Source organism: Mercurialis annua, linkage group LG1-X, assembly GCF_937616625.2.
Source record: "Mercurialis annua linkage group LG1-X, ddMerAnnu1.2, whole genome shotgun sequence".
NCBI classification, from domain to species: Eukaryota; Viridiplantae; Streptophyta; class Magnoliopsida; order Malpighiales; family Euphorbiaceae; genus Mercurialis; species Mercurialis annua.
In genome coordinates, this window is record NC_065570.1 from 14,939,967 (window position 1) to 14,956,840 (window position 16,874).

General features: G+C 38.0%; 1 protein-coding gene across 1 annotated transcript; it reads left to right on the forward strand.

Annotated features, from left to right (window-relative positions):
- Nucleotides 1-16,092: 16,092 nt before the first annotated feature.
- Nucleotides 16,093-16,666, forward strand: LOC126665872 (uncharacterized). The gene is made up of 3 exons (XM_050358811.1): nt 16,093-16,206; nt 16,295-16,510; nt 16,589-16,666. The coding sequence occupies exons 1-3, from the start codon at nt 16,093-16,095 to the stop codon at nt 16,664-16,666; spliced, it is 408 nt and encodes a 135-aa protein (XP_050214768.1).
- Nucleotides 16,667-16,874: the final 208 nt, after the last annotated feature.

Here is a 16,874-nt window from a genome sequence, read left to right on the forward strand (position 1 = left end):
AGAATCAAGGAGATACAAGCGGATGAACCTTAATTGAAATGACTAATGGACCGAGCCCCACAAGAAAAGAGTCAAGAATTTAGCATTGTCAATGGAGTGTTAAGACACGGAACTAGATTGTGTGTGCCAGATATGGATGATTTGAGACAGAAGATCATGGAGGAGACCCATGGGTCCATGTATAGTGTTCATCCTGGATCAACAAAGATGAATAGAGATATCAAAGAGACATATTGGTGGAGTGGAATGAAGAAGGACATCAAAGAATTTGTAGCCAAGTGACGACTTGTCAGCAAGTCAAATTGGAACATTAACGACCATATGGATTTTTGCAACCGTTATCCATTCCAAAGTGAAAGCGGGTAAGGATTACCATGGATTTTATGGTCCGATTGCCGAGAACACAGAAAGGATTTGATTTTATATGGGTGATTGTGGAACACCCGGCGAAGTCAGCACATTTTATCCCCATCACAGACGTATTCAGCACCAAAATTGGCACAATTGTATATTAAAAAGATTGTTAGTTTACACGGAGTTCTTGGGTCGATTGTTTCCGATAGAGGTTTAATTTTTACCTCTCGTTTTTGGAAGAGTCTGCAAGAAGCATAGGGAACGCAGTTAGATTTTAGTACTGCTTTCCATCCTCAGACAGATGGTTAGTCTGAAAGAACGATTCAAACTTTAGAAGATATGCTTCGATTATGTGTTTTGGACTTTTGAGGTAGTTGAGATGCATACCTACCTTTGGTGGAGTTCTCCTACAACATCATTTATAATTCAAGCATTGAGATGGCTCGTTATGAGGCGTTATATGGATGCAAGTGTAGATCTCCCATTTGTAGAGATGAAGTTGGAGAAAGGAAGTTAATGGGAGTATAGATTATTCAGATTTCCTCGGACAAGGTACCATTGATTAGACAACATTTAAACACTCCTTTAAGTTAACATAAGAGTTACACGAACCCAAAAAGGAAGGATATAGAATTCCAAGTTGGAGCTTACGTTTTCCTCAAGGTATCGCCTATGAAAGGTGTGATTCGCTTTGGAAGAAAGGGAAACTTATCTCCAAGGTATGTTGGTCCTTACCAGATCGTGGAAGGCATCAGAAGTGTTGCTTACAAGCTGGATTTACCCGCAGATATGTCACAGGTTCATCATGTGTCTCATAGTTCCATGCTTCAAAAATAGGGTTCTTTTCATAAATACCTCACTTTTTGAAATATTTGCAAAAATACTCTTTTTTGGTAGTTTATTAGTAGATTATTGGCAATTCATTGGTAGATTAGAGGTAAAAAGAGTATTTTGCAAAAGTTTCAAAAAATGAGGTATAGAGGATTATTTTCCCTCAAAAATATGTATTAGATCCCTCTCGTGTGAGTCAACTACAGATAGTAGAAGTAAACGAAGGGTTATCACATGAAGAGTAAAAAGTGGAAATCATTGATACACTAGTATGAAAGCTTCGAACGAAAGAGATTCCTATGATGAAAGTTCTTTGGAGGAACCATTCTATTGAAGAATGTACATGGAAAACGGAAGAGGATATATGAAGATACTCATATCTGTTTATCCCAGGTACGTGGCTAAGATTTAAATCTGAGGACGAATTTATTATAAGGAGGGGTGAAGGTATTAGATCGTGCCATATGTTCTAAATTATAAAATTTAGGTCAAGTAGGTTGGGTATGAGAATCGTGTTTTGGAATAATGTCGAAATAAGTTTATTAAGTTGATCATAAAATTATAATTTTAATTAAAAATTATTATTCGTTAGAACTGGTATTAGTGGGACTAAGTAAAAGTTAAAAAAATTAATATAAAATAAAATGTAAGTCCCGAGGTAATAATTTTTACGCCATCGTCCATGAAATATTTTTAAGAATTTATCGTAAACGTTTCGTGGAATTATGGGACAGTTTTAAAATTGGATGGGGACGTTAATTAAGGAATTGAGTTAAAGTAGGAGATTGAGCTGCTTGAGCTAAGTTGCAAATTAGCAAAGATATATATATATATATATATATATATAATTGAATTCATGTGCAATATTATCTTCTAGAGACCAAAACCTTAAGCAAGTATCATTTCTTCATAGTTCATCTCTGCATAAACCTAGGGCTTGCGTTTCTTAATCGAATTTGTCGATTCTTGCTTCTAATCGATCGAATTTCAACAGGTAATCGAGGTGAGCTAGTCGTTTGCCATTCGTTTGGTTTATATTGATGGGTTTTTGGTATTAGGGTTAGGGTTTTACTAAAACCGTACCGATTACGTGTATTTGATTCGTTTTAAGTGTTATCTATACGTTTTTTTTATGGTTAGGAGCGTAGTTTAGGAGATGGGTATGTGCAGAAGTGCCCGAACCTTGATGGAATTGGATTTATGGGTTGTTTTAGGGTTTCTCACGAAGTGAGAGAAACTCTCACGGCGTGAGAGCAACCATCACGACGTGAGGAAGGCCCTCACGACGTGAGAGGCCTTGGCACAACGTGCCGAGTCTGATTTCTCTCGGGTAGGATGTACCGAGGCCCTACTCGATGTACCCCGACTAGATATTGACCTTCGGACTTCAAAAACATGGAATTTGGACATAGAACATGAGGAATGTGATTAGGGTTTTGAAGTACGTAGTTATATGTATAGACATAACGTTTGTTTATTAAACTGAATGACCGTTTTGAGATGGTATCATTTTATCGATAAGAAAGGATAGAGTTGTACCGAGTTAGACGCAATAAGAACACGATGAGTAACCACGTTAAAATGTTTTATACAATTTGCATAACATTGTTTATAATAGTAAATGCTTTGTATAAAATGCATACATCATTATCTTTAAACCAATATAAATTCGATGAAACGTGCGTTCCTATTGGGCTTCAATAGGAACTATGTGACCACCATTTAAATTCAGAGCTCTACAATAATTTGTTTATTCAAGAAGTTTGAAGAAATCGTTCTCGTTTATTAGGTACGAGGTGAAGTCGGTTGAATTATCTCAGGACCAGCATCAAACGAGTTCACTTGGTAGAACTATCCCGGGACTCACCTCGATCGTAGGATTTGAGAAATCGTACTGGTTAACTCAGTTGAATTATCATAGGACTTTACCATATGATATCGGTTAACTCGGTTGAACTATCTCGGGACCAAACCATCAGGAATAAGTTGTTTATTTCTCTTGGAAGAAGGATTCAGTTCAGATGGGATTTGATACAAATCAAGGATTAGGGTTTCAATCGAAATTTATATTTGGATTCATATGAATAAATTATTTTTAGCATTGTTTCATGGTTTTATATAATACGCACCGGTAAATTGTATGAACCCACCCAATATATGCTGACCCCGTTGATATAAACCTTTTTTAGGTAAATAGTCTTTTGACGTGACAGATTTCTACTCTTGTTCTAGAAGTCTGTGTTTTGATGCATGTACAAAGAAAGAAGGTTTCATTCGATAGGGTTGCAGTACTAGAGTCCTAGTTGTATACATTGGTTTTATCAAACGGTTGTTATTATATCGCTTTTACGTTTGATAGAATCGTATGACTTGTATAGTTTTGAACTGCGCTTTAACCGTTTATTTTGGTGCAAAACGGGGCTATGCCCGATATATGGCATCACATTGTAAGACCCTTGTTTCTATGCATTGTTTTCAGATAATAGTTTGATGTTTGTAATCGTATCGCTTAAAAAGGTTTTCTGAAAACGTTTTATGTATGATCATATGTTTGTTTAGAAACAAAAAGTTTATGGTGGTTTTAGGATTGCTACGGGTTTTGGAGTTATCACTCCCATTCCCTAGCGACCGAGGTACTAGGCTTTGAGTGATGCTACTCCATATAAGATGCTCTAGGTATTGTAGTTTAATGCCAGTTAATGAGATCGGCTATGAGCATCGAGGCTGGTATAAGGGACTCCTAAAGTGTAAAATGAGAAGAGAAATCTAATGCAATGCAGCATGTGCATATATGTCATGTAAATAAGTGTAATCGATACGACGCAAGTTGTGTAGTTGTGCATGGAAACAATTTTTGAAAACACTTTTGAAAACATTTTAGTTTCATAATGTTTAAAAATAGTTTGATCATCTTTACTGGAGTCGCCAGTGAGAGCGGAGCAGGGTTCGGGGGCCGCTCGCCCAGACTTATGGCTGACTTCGGATCTGAAAACGTTTTGAAATATGGAGTCGCCACCTATCTCAAATAGGAAATGTCTTTTATACCGACTCGGTAGATCTCTTATACTTATGGGCGAGACCAGCTTACATCAGACCAAAAGACCAGGTTCGTGGACACTACCAAAATTCTTGTACTTCGCTTATCGATTGCAACGTATTTATAGTACATATCTGGTTATCTCATCTTAATCATACATGCAGTCCATATGATAATGCGTTGGAAATGTAAACAAGACTAGAAAGCTGGTAAAGGAAAGCGATAAAGCATGTGAGACATGCATATGACTCGATTGGACTAGCACGTAGCAAATACTCCTAAGCAAGCACCTAATCCTGGGGGTTTTATCATATAGCAGACAAAGGTGGGTCTTAGTCATTTTGCACGCACAAACTGAAACCAGATGTTATGTGAGATTGATTTTAATTTATTCATCTTGAATGCATATATAACCACTAGTTACAATTTCACGGCAGTCCTAAAATTTCTAGGTAGCTTGCAGGACTTCCTGGATTTATAGCTAATTTAACGTGGTTAAGTTATCAAGCCTGTTAATATTGGATCTGGACATGCTTTGAAAATCACATAAACACTAAAAACATAAACAAGCGCACTTGATATACATACTGGGTTAGAAATACTTTTTAACCATTTAGAATCGGAGTTTTTGGCACTCGTCTATCGTCTGACTGACTTTGTGAACATAATTTGGAATTAGTTAGAACACAGAAGTACTTTGTCTCGTCGAGACGCATCATCAATCAAAACACATATGGATTCCGAGCTGAAACAAACTCAGAATTGTTTCTGAAACTTTGCATTCTCTAGCGGGCTTTGACTTCATGATCTGTTTGGCTTAGCAGGTTACAAAAATGGATATTAAGACCAAAATATATTGGTTATGGTCCATTTCAACATAGAAAATAAAACTAAAACTAATTACAAAATTGTGTCCTCAAACTGGCCCAATTCCGAGCTTAAACAAGTCCGAAAACACGAAAACAAGTTCTGGATCTGCTCAACAAGATATGGGAGTGTCTGGTGGCGAAGAACAATGGCTCCATATGTAGTGATGGTGGCGCTAGTGTGAGAGACAGCGGCGCCAGGTAATAGTTGCGGCGACACTGTTTCGGCTGGTTCGCGGCAGTTCATCGTTTGGTTCTGTTTTCATGCAAAAAACGACATAAAAACGAGCAAGAACATGTAGGGAAAGCTGGTGAAATAAACATATTCAAAATACACACTCAAAAGTAGTAAAAATACATCTTAAACATGTTTCTAAGATGCAGATCATGGCAAGAACATAACTACAAAAAATATGTCAGTTTATGGCTAAACGTGCAGTTTTAATGGTGGAATTTAACAGATATGATACATGATGATTAAAACAGATTAAAACACCCTGTAATCATGTTTCAAAGTCAGATATCACTGTAAATCTAACATATGATGCAAAAACTAAAGACAATGATCGGGTCCTCAAAATTATTGTTCCGAGTCCTTAGCTTGTTTTCGGGCAATCAGGATGTAGAATACAGCTTTGGATTGGTGTGCAGGAGTGCGTTCTTGACTAATTGAAGCGTAGAAGTTTGTTTTCTTGACTGAAATTGAGTGCGGTGTGTGTATGTGGGATAGGGTGGTTCGGACAACACTTAGTATTTTTAGGGTTTATATATTATTTCATACGTACTAGTGCAACACTTGGTCATTTAATTAAGGTTGCATTTATAGAGGTTAATTAAGGTTTAGGGTTTCTTAGAGTCTAAGATAGATTAGGATTGTGCAAGCGAGTGTTTAGATTAGGTTGAATGTCTTTCCTAAATATGCAATTAGTTAAATTCATATTTACTAATATATGGCATACAAAAAGTGGTTATAAGGTTGTTTTGGTGCTTGAAAGCATTGAAAAGGACTTCAAGGGCTACAAGATTAGGTATGGTCAATTTAGTCCATCAAACTTGTAAATTGGCCCATAAATTTTAAAGGCATTGCAATTAGTCCAATTTCTCAGACCTAGATCACAATCCCTTTGAACTTCTATAAGCTATTTTTGAATAATTACGTTTCAATCGTTCAAGTTTCTCACTATGCACTGATCTAGCTCGTTTAAATTCAAATAGGTGGACCACTAGCTCATCACCTGGACGAATCTCTTTGGAAATCATCATTATGCGCTTCAGTCCCTTGTCACTTTTTTTTACCTTTCCAAAAAATAAGTGTATGTATACGTCATTTTCCGTTAGTCAAATGAGCAAATTGTTGTTGTTGTTTAAGTCGGTGATAATTTTGAAAATATTTAAAAGGAAGTGATTTTATAAAAACTTTTAAAGGTAATTGTGAGCGGAGCGGGGTTCGGGGGCCGCTCGCCCAGGCTTATGGCTCACTTCTTTTATCTGGAAATGGTTTGAAAAATAGAGTCGCCACCTAGTTTAACTAGGAAATTCCTTTTATACCGACTAGATAACCTTACTCGCTTATGGGTAAGATTATCGTGCATTAGACCAAAAGACCGGGTTTGTGGACATCCCCGAGACTCGTGTGCTCGGCTTATTGGTTACTGGCTTTATTTACTGCACATATTTGTTTTATTCTCATCTCAACATTCGATAGCAGTGTACATGATATAGCACTGGAAATAAACAAGTCTGAAAAGCAGAAAACACATTTGACGCGCATATGACTCGATCAGAACTGGTCATGCAAAGTAAGTAACATGTACTCCTAAGATACATCTAAACATGGCGGTTTCTAACAAATAACAGGATTCTGGCTGGTCTGGATTGGTTACATGCACATAGCCTAATTAGGAGTCTAAGTTTGATTGTTTTTATGAGGTGATCTTGAATGACTTATACAACCGTTTAATACGTTTTCATATTAATCCTAAGATGTCTAAGTGACTGGATGGAATTGATTTGATTAGCTAATTTTAACGTGGTTAGTCCTTCAGCCTATTAATATTAGATTTGGCATGCTTTCAAAAGCGATAAACAATGTCGACATGCTCACGGGCAGTTGGTATGCATACAAGGTGAGGAATAATTTTAAACCTCGTTGACTTTTTGAGTACCTTGCACTCGCGTGGGTTTGAGCGTCGGTATGGTCAGAACTAGCTCTCTGTCAAAGCATAGGATTTGTCCGTCTCATTGATACGGTTCTATCGGTTTGAACTACGATTGATCTCAATCTCTAGTGAGCCCGGAATCCGGTTAGGAAGTTAATGGGTTTGCGGGCCTGGGCCCATGGGCGCGGTTTATACTTTATGTTATATTCTTGGGCTTATGGGCCCGATTTACAGTGGGTCTGAACCGTTAAAGTGCATAAATTAAAGTAAATTTAGACATCTACGTCTAGGTTCGAACCATGCCTGATTCTGAGCCCGAACTAGACCGAAAACGCATCTAGCAGTTTGGATCGGAGTTTGGAAGATCTGGGAATCAAGTTATGGGAATCTAGGCACGAAGAACACGATGCTGGTGTGACTGCCCACGCCTGAAATCTAGGGTGGCGGCGTCGTCGGCTATTATGGCGACGGCGAAGGCGGGCATCAAGGACATCATCTCATTTTTAGCTTTGTTTTTACTTATTTTAGCTTCGTTTTTAGTGCAAAAATAGTCAAAACACATTAAAAGAACAAGGAAAACATCTATAATAATCTGGAAGTGTTTAAAAGCGAATTAAGACATAAAAAACGTGGATTTACAACAGCTTTAAGTGTTTATTTTTCATGGCAGTTTAACTCAAAAACGACATAAACATGCATTCTAGGTGTTCTAAACTACTGGGTTTCTGGATTTAAGCTTGTAAAACTTATTAATTCAGCCATTAACATGCCTTTTGATTTAATGCTAAGAAATTTATTAAAAACATTGAATTAAGATAATATGGCAATTTCATGGAAAAAGTGTTAATTAATCTAAACATGCAATCCTAAGCTCTCAAATTCAAATAGCATGAATATGACATCATAAAAACCAATAAAAAGAGGGTCCTCATAATTATTGTCTGAGTCCTTGGCTCGTTTGCTGGCGAATTGGATACAGAATCCAACTTCGAGTCTGTGTTGGGCTTTGTTCTTGGAGAATCAAAGTGTATTTAGGTGTTTTAAGACTGGAATTAAATGCGATTTTGTGTGTGAGAGGGTGAGGCTAACTTAGGGTTTGCTAAGGGGAGCGAATTTTCCAGGGTTTGATTTTCTATCTCTGGTCCGACCCTTGACTCAGATGTCTTAAGGCTGTTTATATAGAGGTCAATTAGGGTTTAGGTCAAGGTTAAGTCTAAAAACTGTTTTGCCTAGTTAGAAATTGATTTGAGGTTGAATAAGTGTTATGTGATAAGTGTTTTAGGATTAGGATTAGCTATTAATTATTTACCTTAAAATTTTACTTCTAATTTTTGGATTTGGACTTGCTAGCTAATTAAAAAGGTGCTAAAAGTCAATTTTGGTGCCTAACAGTGTCAGAAAGACTACAAAGACCCTAGGGGTGTTGGTATGGTCAATTTTAGTCCGTAAAACTTGCAAATGGGCCCATAAACTTCTAATATATTGCATTTAGTCCAATTTCTGGACTTGCACTACATTCTCTTTGGATTTTGTTATAGGCTATTTGCGGCTAATTACATTTTAAGTCTCCAAGTTTGAAGCTATGCACTGTAATACCCCGTATTTTTTCCAATTAGTTTCGCTAGACTTTATTGGATTCGTTTGAGTTGTTTGACTACTTGGAATCTTGGTTTGAGGGTTCAATACTTTTTATATGTTATTTTTAGATGTTTTGGGTGTGGCTTCAGGTTTCAGAGCGATTCCGATCTCAATTTAAAAAATTTAATTTTTGGTTGGCAGTAGCTTTTTCGCGGGCGCGACAAGCTTAAGTCGTGGGCGCGACTTGTGTGTCTCGGGCGCGATATGTCTGTCGTGGGCGCGTCGCGACACTATGCAGTTCAGTATGTTTCTATAAATAGCACCTTATTTCGACCTAAACACTTTTCTCTCATTTCTGAAAACCATATTTCAGCTGGAACACATAGATTATCATTTCCTCAGTAATCCTTGTCCTAAATTGATCATTGATAAGTCTTTTCATCATTTCTTTGTGGTGTAATCATTAGTTTTTCATTCCTATCGTTGTAGATTCAATAGGTCCTTGTTATCTATGTTTGTATGCTGATTTGGTTGATTAACTTCCGGATTTTAATCACTTTGGCTAATGAAAAGGTATGTGTCCTTTTCCCTTGAAATTGCGTAGAGATTGTTAGGTTGTGGTTTGGATCTATACATTGGGTGGTTGTGTGTTTCAAATTCTGTTTTATCATGATTTAAAAATCTAGAAATGCTTGTTATGTGCTGCATTTGGCTTATTTTTGTTGTCTATACATAGGGTGTTTAGAAGCATGATTCGATTCAAATAATTTGGCTTGTTGTAGTGTGTTCTATTTTATTTTTTTGTATGTTTTTGGTGGCTGGAAATATTATACCTAGGGCTATCTTGATGTATTATGATGGATACTTTGGGTGTTCAATTGTTTAGTTGCTAAATGGTAGATTTATGGAGTTGCTATGCTATTTTCTAAATTGTATACATGTGTTACATGTCAAAAATGATATGGCTTCCTATGGAATATTTTAGGGCTGATTTAATTTATTTAAATATGTTGGATTGTTTGGATTTGATTTGTAATCGTTTGGAAAAATTGTGTATAAGCTATGTTAGGTTTTGCTATGGTTTTGTTGGCTAAGTAAATGGTTAATTCAGATATGAGTTTAATTGTTTGAAAACAATTAAAATCATATTTGATTTTCATTCTAGGTGATTTATTCATATTGTATATACTTTGGGTGAGATTGCCAAGTGTTGGCAAATTATTTGACTTTTTTTTGCTAGTGAATTTTGGTTGGGATAAGCTTATATTGAGTTGTTTGTTTTCAAATAAACTTAGTTTTGACAAAAGGATTTGGTTTTACTATGGATTATACCTTGGTATACGTTCGGGTCAGGTTAGACTTGTGTCGCCCGACATGTTGTGTTGAGCTCATTATGTGACTTTTAGCTAACACACTACTTTTGAAAATTCAATTAGTTTTAAATGATAATTTAAGTTATATAAGAACTTCGGATTGAATTTCAAAAGAAAGAACTCATCTAAGCTTAATTTGTTGTTTGGTTTGTAAGGAACTATACTTTACTTTGGTTTGTACATTGGTTGTGAATTGAGATGCTAGTCCTATGTGGTGTATAGTATTCTTATAGTTAGGGGCTGTATGGATTTTCATTTGTGCCTTGTATTTAAATTCGTCGTCTGCTCGTGCGTCGGAGTCTATGCAGGGTTAATTGCTTGCCAGGATTTATCACGTGGTTTCACAAGCAGTGAGTTTGTAGTGCTATTTACCGCTTTATTAAGTACGCATTATATATTAGTATCATAAATGTTTTGGAACTGTTTTAAACGATTTTGGATCTGGATTGAAAGGAGCCACTTGATAGGCTTGTATCGAGATTGTGTGCACCAGTAAGTATTTTGTGATTGGCTGACTAATGTATGGCCTACTTTGAGATTGATGAGGATTTATTCCCATCTACTTTGGATTATACTTTGAGTTTTCGTTTCAATATTGTTAATTCCATAATCTTTTATACATACATACATACATACATATATATATATATATATATATATATATACATATGTATGTATGTATGTATGTATGTATATATATATATACATATGTATGTATGTATGTATATATGTATGTATATGTATATATATATATGTATGTATATATATATGTATATATGTATGTATGCATGTATGTATATATACATACATACGTACATACATATATACATACCTTTATATATATATATATATAGGTTTTTAACTAAATAAATGTAAATTGTATTATGAAGTCATCTCAGTATATCTCACCCCGTTGTTTTCCTAATTTTCCAGGTTTATGATTTGAGGGTGTTGGTCGATCTCCTATTTTCTTGATTTCTCTCGGAGGTTGTTTTAGTAAAACTAGTCAACTGTTTTATTCTCTTAGACCGTAAGAGATCTAGTTAGTCTTTATTGTTTATTTATACTTTGGTTTGTCAGTTTGTCCGACTGTTTATTTATGTTGTTTGCATGTTATACCTTGATTTCTATTATATTTATATATAAGGCATGCTTTTGAAGTCTCGGGTTTGATAGAGCATTTTATTATATAGTTGTTTATATAAAGTGTTAGACTTAGGTTGGAGTCTCGGTTGCCCCTGAGCAGTGGATTTCTTACAGGTTCATATGCTGTATGGTTATCCGTGAGGTTAGATACAGGTTTCGGTACAACCATACCCATACCCTAGTGCCGGTCGTGATCCGTGAATTTGGATCGTGACAAAGTTGGTATCACACCTTTGGTTTCAAACCAAGGTCATTTTGCATGTTATGTGTTTACTGCTTTAAGGCATGTTATATGTTGTTGTGTCATAGGATCTACTGCGGAATTAGGATTAAAGTCTTGTCTTTTGAAACGTCATCTTTTGTTTTCAAAACATTCTACATTCACCTATAAGAATGTTACATGTCGGTTTTTTGTGTTACTAATGTTTTACTTTTGAATGTTTATTGTTTATACATTGGGTGTTATGTTGGTTGTTCTCGTAAAAAAAATGTATGCTATTGTGCCTTATTTTATGTGTACTCTGGGTGTTGCCTTGTTGGCTATATTTTGAGGTTTGTTTGTATCATTCTTAGGGATGGATTCTTGTGCGCATGCTGCAGCTCAGCCGAATGCTGATGGTGATGACGCAATGTCGATTGAGGTTGACCAAAATGAACCGAAGGTTCAAACTGGTAGAGGTTTGGCTGGCAGAGGCAAGGCTGGTAAAGGTTGAGGTAGAGGCAGAGGCCGCGGTGGTGCAGGTGCCCCAGCACTAGCCGCCTTTAGATTCGTTTGATTTCACTATGTTTATGGCTGGGATCGCTACACTTCAGAACAATCAGGTGCAACTACAGGCGGGTCAGGTCGCCATGCAGAATTAATATGCTATGCTAGGGTAGCTCGTGCAACAGCAAGTACAACAGGCTGGTGGTGGTGCAGCTGGTGGATTCGGATCCACTGATAAGGATCTGGTGTTGGCTGATATGAGGCTGAAGCCGACTGAGTTTGATGAGAGGTAGACAATCGTTCTTGTGGATATGTCTTTGAGAGGTCCTGGTAAGGATTGGTTTTGCAGAGTCATTCGTTCTATGATGATTACTGCTACTTGGGCAGATTTTATGGCACGATTCAGAGAGTTCTTCTTACTGTTTTCGGTGACAAAGGGTCACAAGGATAATTTACTCACTTGGGCTAGATGCGATAGGTCAGTACAGGAGTACACGACAGAATATGTGCGGTTGAGTAGACGCGACAGAGTAGACGCGATAAATCGTTCTTGCAGATAGATCTGATGAGGGTAAACGACCGGTATGTGAAGGGTTTAGGCCCTAAATTTGTTGGTCTCCTAACCGAGACGCATAGAGATTTTACAAGTGTTGTGGACAGTGCTCATCGTCTTAAGAGTATTTTGCTTCATTTTAGGGAGATCTTTGAGACTAGGAAGACTGACACTGTTGTTCCTAGTGGTGGACATCAGAATAGTAGCTGCAGCTATTAGTCAAGATCTTTGCAGTACAAGAGCAAGAAGAGCAATGATCGGAAAGGGTATCAGCATTACTCGCATAGTTCTGGTCATATTGGTAGTAGCCGTGCTTCTGGGCGCGGTAATAGTGGAGCTTATAGGATTCCATTTTGTTAAAACTGCATTCGTAAACACTTTGGAGTGCGCTTGGCAACACCGGGTAGTTGCTATGTGTGTGGCCAACCCCGTCACTTTTCTAGGAAGTGTTCAGCATCTGGGTAGCATATGTCTTCGGCTAGTGTTGCTCAGCCATCTTTTTAGCAGCAGAGGTCTGCATTTACTCTTTCGGTAGGGTATTCTCAACCTGCTGCTTCTTTTGGTGGCCAGCGGGGCCAGGGTTCAAGAGGTCGAGGTTTTTGTCGCCGTAATAACGGTAGTCGTGGTTCTGGTAGTTTCAGTTTAGTTCAGACACCACAACAGCAGGGTCAGGGTAAGGCTATAGTTTTTTTCCTTGACTCCTCAGGATGCTCGTGCATCCAATGCCATGCTGCAAGGTACTATCCTGATCGCTTTCGTAGATTCTTTGGCGTTATTTGATGGTGGTGCAACCTATTCTTTTATATCTTCGAGTTTTGCTGCTAAATTGGGTGTAACACCATCTATATTGATTAATCCTTTATCTGTCTCTACGCCTTTGTTTTATAGTGTTGTATTAGACATTGTGTATTATTCAGTGGTTATTTATGGTAGGGATCTTTGTGCTGATTTGATTGTGCTTGACGTTCTTTCTTTTAATGTCATCTTGAGGATGGACTGGCTTTCACGCCATTATGCTTCAATCGACTGTCGAGATAAGTCGGTTGTGTTTGGGATTCCTGGTGATTTGCCATTTTCTTTCTGAGGGGAGAAGGTGGAGACACCTAAGAATCTAAAATATGCGATCAAGGCCAAGCGTATGTTGGGCAAAGGTTGCCAAGGGTTCTTAGCAGTGGTTCATGATGTGGATGCGAATGTTGGTTTTATGAACAATGTTCCGATAGTGAATAAGTTCACAAATGTTTTTCCAGAGGAGTTACCTGGATTACCACCTGATCGTGACATCGAGTTCTGTATCGATGTTGTTTTTGGAACAGCTCCTATTTCGATACCTCTGTATCAGATGGCTCATGCCAAGCTTAAAGAGTTAAAGGAACAGTTACAAGAGTTGCTGGACAGTGGTTTCATCAGACCGAGTACTCTTCGTGAGGTGCTCCTGTTCTGTTTGTCAAGAAGAAGGATAGTTCCGTTCAGCTGTGTATTGACTACAGGAAGTTGAACAAATTACCGTCAAGAACATATATCCTCTTCCTCGCATCGATGATTTGTTCAGCCAGTTGCAGGGTGAAAAATATTTTTATAAGATTGACTTGAAATTTGGGTATCATCAATTTCAGATTCCGGATGTCGATGTGCCAAAGACTGCCTTCATAACGCGTTATGGGCATTTTGATTTTCTGGTCATGTCGTTTGGGTTGACTAGCGTACCACCAGCGTTTATGGATATGATGAATCGGGTTTTCAAGTCGTTTCTGGATCAGTTTGTTATCGTATTCATTGATGACATTTTGATGTACTCTCAAAATGAGGAAGAGCATGCTTACCATTTGAGGACTGTACTACAGACGTTGCGAGAGCACCAGTTGTATGCCAAGTTCTCCACATGTTAGTTTTGGTTGGATCAGTTTACCTTTCTAGGGCACGTTGTGTCGAAAGATGGGATCAAGGTTGATCTGAAAAAGATTGAGGCAATTACGGATTGGCAGAGGGTGGGGTTTGTTACCGAGATCAGAAGTTTTCTTGGGTTAGATGTCTACTATCGTCTGTTAGTGCAGGATTTCTCCCGAATATCTACACCATTGAATAAACTGACACAGAAGAGTGTTAAGTTTGAATGGACTGAGAAGTGCGAAGCGAGCTTTGAGAAGCTCAAGTAGATTTTAACTACAACTCCTGTGTTGGCTTTGTCGTCTGGCATTGAGGGGTTCATTGTGTATTGTGATTCTTCTCGTATTGGTTTGAGTTGCGTTTTGATGCAACATGGTAAGGTGATTGCCTATGCTTATCGTCAACTAAAGAAGCATGAGGTAAATTATCCTACACATGATCTGGAGTTAGGAGCTGTGGTTTTTGCTCTGAAAATTTGGAGGCACTATTTGTACGGTGCGACTTGTGAGGTCTTTACTGATCATAAGAGTCTGGAGTACATCTTTGATCAACGTGAGTTGAATATGAGACAACGGAGATGGTTGGAGTTGCTAAAGGACTACAATTGTACCATTCAGTACCATCCGCACAAGGCTAATGTGGTAGCCGATTCTTTGAGTCGAAAGTCTACGGGCAGTTTGGCTCATAGATCTGAGGTTGGGCGGAGACCCATGGTCCGCGAGTGGCATAGTTTGTTGGCTTCAGGTTTTTGTTTTCAGGTTTCTCAGGGTGTCAGTTTGTTAGCACATTTGCAAGTGCAACCGTTTTTTATTGGTAGGATTAAAGTTTTACAAGCCGAGGATTAAGAATTGAAACAGATTATGGATAAGGTCCATTTAGATGGGAATTTCGAGTTTGTGTTTGTAGATGGGGTTCTCAGGTATGGTTCTAGATTGTATGTTCTGGATTTAGATGGTTTGAGAGACCAGATTCTGGAGGAAGCGCAGAAATCAGCTTATAGTGTTCATCCGGGTTCCACCAAGATGTATCATGATCTCAAGGGTAAGTACTGGTGGAGCGGAACGAAAAAAGGATGTTGCAGAGTTTGTGTCTGACTTGCCAATAGGTGAAGTTGGAGCACTAGAGACCATTTGGCTATCTGCAACCGCTACCTATTCCAGAGTGGAAATGGGAGTAGATTGCTATGGATTTTGTGGTTAGTTTACCACGTACCCGGCAAGGATATGATTCGATTTGGGTGATTGTTTACCGTTTGACCAAGTCAGCTCACTTCTTCCCGATCAAGGTTACTTATTCAGCTTCGAGGTTTGCATAGTTGTACATCGACCGAATTGTTAGCCTCCATGGTGTACTAGTGTCGATTGTTTCGGATAGAGGTTCAGTTTTCACCTTTAGGTTCTGGAAATCTTTGTAGGAATCTTTGGGTTAGAGGTTAGATTTCAGTAGTGCTTTTCATCCTCAAACTAACGGTCATTCTGAGAGGACTATTAATCTTTGGAGGATATGCTCGGGATGTGTGTGCTTGATTTTCAAGGTAGTTGGGATGATCAATTTCCTTTGATTGAGTTTTCGCATAACAACAGTTATCACACTAGTATCGAGATGGCACCTTATGAGGCTTTATATGGGCGTAAGTGTCGATCTCCTGTTTGTGGGGAAGAGGTCGGCGAGCGTAAACTTTCAGGAGCAGAAATCATCCAAATTACCTCTGAGAAGGTATCTTTGATCAAGGATAGGTTGGAGACTGCTTTTAGTCGGCACAAGAGTTATGATGATCATAAGTAGAAGGATTTTGAGTTTCAAGTTGGGGACTTTTGTGTTTCTTCGTGTTTCGCCTATGAAAGATGTTGTTCGTTTTGGTGTTAAGGGGAAGTTAGCTACGAGATATGTTGAGCCGTATGAGATTATAGAGAGAGTTGGAGCAGTGGATTATTGTTTTGCTTTGCCACCAGACATGTCGTTGGTTCATACAGTGTTCCATGTTTCAATGTTGCGGAAGAGCATTTCCGATCCTTCTCACGTGATTATACCACAGAGTGTTGAGATTGACCAAGAGTTATCATATGAGGAACATCCTGTTGAGATTTTCGATACGCAGGTTCATAAGTTACGGAACAAGGAAATTTCGTTGGTCGAAATTATGTGGCGAAATCATTCTGTTGAGGATTGCACTTAGGAGATGGAGTCTAATATGCAGAATCGTTATCCATTCCTCATTCCTTGAGGTATGTTGGATTTGATGTTATTCGTGTTTTATATTTCTATGGTTGTACGTTGGGTTTATGATCATGTGTTGTTTTTGTATGATTATGTGTTTTTGGGTGCTTGGGTTGTTTTGTGTTAAAATCGAGGACAATTTTGTTTTTAAGTTGGGGAGAATGTAA

What these genes read in the sequence shown, in the direction of transcription:
- LOC126665872 (XM_050358811.1), top strand. Translation starts at nt 16,093, where the DNA reads ATGGCACCTTATGAGGCTTTATATGGGCGTAAGTGTCGATCTCCTGTT. An exon ending in TCCAAATTACCTCTGAGAAG is followed by an intron (nt 16,207 to 16,294) that starts GTATCTTTGATC and finishes TTGAGTTTCAAG; the next exon opens with TTGGGGACTTTTGTGTTTCT. An exon ending in GCATTTCCGATCCTTCTCAC is followed by an intron (nt 16,511 to 16,588) that starts GTGATTATACCA and finishes TTCGATACGCAG; the next exon opens with GTTCATAAGTTACGGAACAA.